Genomic DNA, 3,836 nt, shown 5'->3' with positions numbered 1-3,836 from the left:
TCCAAGAACAATGAATGAAATCAGAAGACGTAGGACATGAATTATTGGATGAACCTAAACATATTTTGTTTTGTCCTCCTACATTTCAAAATATCATCATGTAAACGTGCTATAGTATACTCACATCTTACAAATATAGAAATACAATACTTCCTCAAACCATTTCTAACAATTTTACAATTTATAAAGTATATTGCTACAAAAATTGTCTAGGTATTTTGGGACATTTGTGTGTCTTTTTTTCCTTTCACTTGTATTGATATTGGAAAACTGTTGGCAGTTTTCATTTTCAAAGTAGATACCATAGGAATTTGGAAATGTTATATTACTGACACAGCAGTCTCCAAAAATGCCTTGACTTACAATGTACAAAAATGCAAATACTGATTACATGATAATATCAATATTTTAAAGTGGTGTTTTTTTTAGAAAACATTATTGCTTCCTAATAAATCTGAAATATTGTCATCTTATTTAAGATACATATTTACAATGTACTGATTATAAAATAAACTATGCAATAACCATAAATTATACTAATTGAGTATTTCATAATTAGAACATATCTGTAAACATGGTATAATGAATATAATTCAAATTAAACCATTACTAAGATTTGCAGCTCTGATATAAAAATGCTCTTAAAACCGAACAAATGATGAATTTTCTTAAAGAACACAAGTGCTAAGAGACTTCACAGTCCTTCTCAACAGACATAAACGTGAGAAGATGTCTGCTCTTTTGAAGAACATTCCACCACCTGTAAGTGGTTTCTAGCTTCCATTACTGGAATGTGGTCTTACTTTGACCAGCTCCCACCCAATATAATTCTTGTTCACCAGATTCTGGTGGCAATTCTCTGACTGAATAAAGAAGTCCATTAGCAGTGTGTGATAAATTAAAAAGAAATGAAAACATTCATGTTTTAGTTCTTAGTAGGGCAATGTGTCCTATGTTTCACATTAGCTCTAGTTCGATTTTTAGAAATTACATATTTTCCGACAAACCAGAAAGAATGTATGGATTCTGTCACCTGCTGGTAAATTCCAGACTTCAGAAAACACATCTACAGCCATTGTAAAAAGGCCCATTAAGACTGCATTACCAGCAGAATTGAAATTATTAAACAAACTTGCTATTACCTTGACAGAACCATTAACACTTTCTACTCTTATTTTACCATTAGAATGTCAAAGTTGCATATACTACTCCCTTTCTCTATTTAGATCCACACTTCCCCAGTAAAATTATCTAGGGAATCTCAATCATGAATCAAATAGGTATGATGCATTAAAGTTCACAAAACTTAATTTAAGTTTCTAATCATTTTTCCTTCCATGTTTCACTCTTCACATAAGCTCTGTTATCAAGAGAACTCAGCTTGTCAATGAAATTAGTAAGCAACAAATTCTCACATTCTTCAAAGTTTTCTCTTAACTTTCTCAGTCATTTCTATACCCTTGCTTACATTTTCTCTGTGCAACTATTATTGCTATCATAAGGGTCTTTTGTAACTGTGACCTTCAGTTTGGTGCTAATTTGTTCATCTGAGTAGGCTGCCTTCAGTGTTTGTTTTTCAGATTGCTCAAAATCAAACTGTATTTCTTTCCCTCTCTGGACAAGTTGATCCATGGTTTTAGGATATGGTGGCATTAGGAAACGTCTGATCTCAGGATGAAGAGTGCTAATAATGTAATTTATCATCTCTTCTTCATTAGCATCAACATAAAGCCTGTGGTACAATGCCCTCTTCTTCCAAACAAATTGTTCTAGTGGTTCCCAACGTCTTTGAGGAAGATCTAAATCCCTTTTGATGGCCTCTCTAACTATCAACCTTTCACAATACTGCAGAAAAGCCACTTTGAAGTCATGCCAGTTGTCCACTGTCTCCTGCCTGTATTCCCACCACTTCTGAGCAGCACCTTTCAAATGATTGTCTACTTGGGATAACCAAATTTTCTCATTCCAGCCACTGCGTTTAAAATATTTCTCAAGGTTAACTAGGAATTCCCTGGGATCCTCTGACATATTTGCATCAAATTCTGGTGGGGATAAAATATCTACTGAGATTACAACCCAGTGATGTGGGTGGCAACTTGGTGGGGGGGTTGGGGGTGCTGGTGGGCTAGGTGGGGTTGGGGCATAAGGATCAATTATCTGAGATGCCTCTGCCTCCTTTTCCTTATCACTTTTCTCATGGAAGGATCTCCTGTGATGTTCTTCAATTCGACATGTCCTACATAAGTTCTGATCTGCCTTACTAACCATTTTTTCAAAGCGGGTAAAGACCCCTCTCCATGAATTCATCTCCCTCTTAACCCACCTTTCTAAATTTACTAAAGTATCTTGACACCTGATTAGACATGCCTTAATTGAACGTTTCCATCTCTGTATTCCAACTACATGGGATTGATCATTCATGTTATAATTTAGCCTCTGTACTGACCTTTTAAATCCTTTCAGCTCATTCTCCACCTGTCTGGAAACTCCTGAAAGGATGTACACCTGGGTTTTTCTGACTCTGTCAAGCATTTCTGCTGGACTGCAAGTTCCAATCTGAAGAGCTACTGTTTTCTCTGGGACGGGTACAGCTGGCACCATGATCCCACCTGCTGCCATATTTACTGACATCAATGTATCTTACAAAGCAAAATCTAAGTTAAATCTGTAAAACTGAATACAGAAACTGTTCTTAACCAATTCTACAAGTAACAGCTTTCAATATATATGTCAAGTGGAATATTTTAGGTTTAAATTAGCAGTTTCAATGATTCCCTGCACAAACAGGTTAACAGATGTTGCTATCTGTTAGTGATTCTTCTATAGACCCTGTTAAATTAAGAGCATTTTTTATCTAACACCAAATAAGTTGTTAACTTTCCTTAAATAGCACTTATCAGAAACGTATCAATACAGCATAAGAGAAAGAACAGTATCTGATTTTGCAGTAAAATAAGTGAAGTTTAAAGTAAAACCAGGAAAGAGAGAAGAAAAAGCAAAAGTTAGATATCACCCAAAGGCAAATTGTCCAGTTCTTTTAGTAGAGAATGTCTTTTGTGCCTGTCTTCAGAGGCCTTTATCCAGAAAGATGCAAAACAAATCGGGATATCGAACAGGACATAGGCTGTAAGACTTTCCCCGGTGAAGCTCTGAAGGAACTGGTGAGATGCTGGAAGTCAGAATCAAACTTGAAAATTTTCTGCAACAAGAAATCTCTACCCAGCTATCGAGCAAGAGTCAGCTTCGGAATCCTTAAAAAGCAGCCCAAACACAGCAGAGTAAAATAAATACTTTCTATCGGTTTGTGCCTGAGTTTGTGAGAATAGTTTGCCTACTGCGGTATTTATACTCTTTTTAACCCAGCATCGCATGTGAGTTGTCTGCAAGCCCACACTACGACTGTGCTTCTCATTGGCTGAAGGACTGGTCTCCTTGGAAACATGAGCATTTGGATGACACTTCCATGCCCCCCCCTCCCTATGATTCAGCGAACACGTTGAAGGCTGTGAACACTACTGCTTTTGGAAGAATGTGTAATTCCCTCTCTTTGAAAATGAGAAAACACGTAATTCAGGCATAGCAAAGGAGACACTTCTCCCACGTATTTTTACAGCTTCCCCTGCCCAAACCTGCCAAAGGGTCTTCTTGTACCCTCTTTTTTAACAGTGAAAGACAAAGCCTTTGCACACCCACCCCAAACACACACATAGAAACAAAAATAATGCAATGTGTGAATAAAATCACATTGATTCGCGTTTAGCTGCCTGGTTATGTGTTAATCTAACGTGGGGTTAAATCAATATCCTAATTAAAGAGTAATGAGATGCACGGCTAGG

General features: G+C 36.8%; 1 protein-coding gene across 1 annotated transcript; it reads right to left on the bottom strand.

The window, feature by feature from the left end:
• Positions 1-615: 615 nt before the first annotated feature.
• ARC (activity regulated cytoskeleton associated protein) lies at positions 616-3,291 on the bottom strand. Its single transcript, XM_063450247.1, has one exon. It carries the CDS (start codon positions 2,629-2,631, stop codon positions 1,465-1,467), a length of 1,167 nt encoding a protein of 388 aa, XP_063306317.1. The 5' UTR covers positions 2,632-3,291; the 3' UTR covers positions 616-1,464.
• Between the last annotated feature and the right edge of the window lie 545 nt (positions 3,292-3,836).

This window comes from Pelobates fuscus, chromosome 4 (genome assembly GCF_036172605.1).
Source record: "Pelobates fuscus isolate aPelFus1 chromosome 4, aPelFus1.pri, whole genome shotgun sequence".
Lineage (NCBI taxonomy): Eukaryota > Metazoa > Chordata > Amphibia > Anura > Pelobatidae > Pelobates > Pelobates fuscus.
Note: the sequence above shows the minus strand (reverse complement) of the source record. Positions and strands in the feature narration are given on the sequence as shown.

Excerpts from the sequence above, each read along its gene's own strand:
- ARC (XM_063450247.1), bottom strand. The coding sequence starts at position 2,631 with ATGTCAGTAAATATGGCAGCAGGTGGGATCATGGTGCCAGCTGTACCC.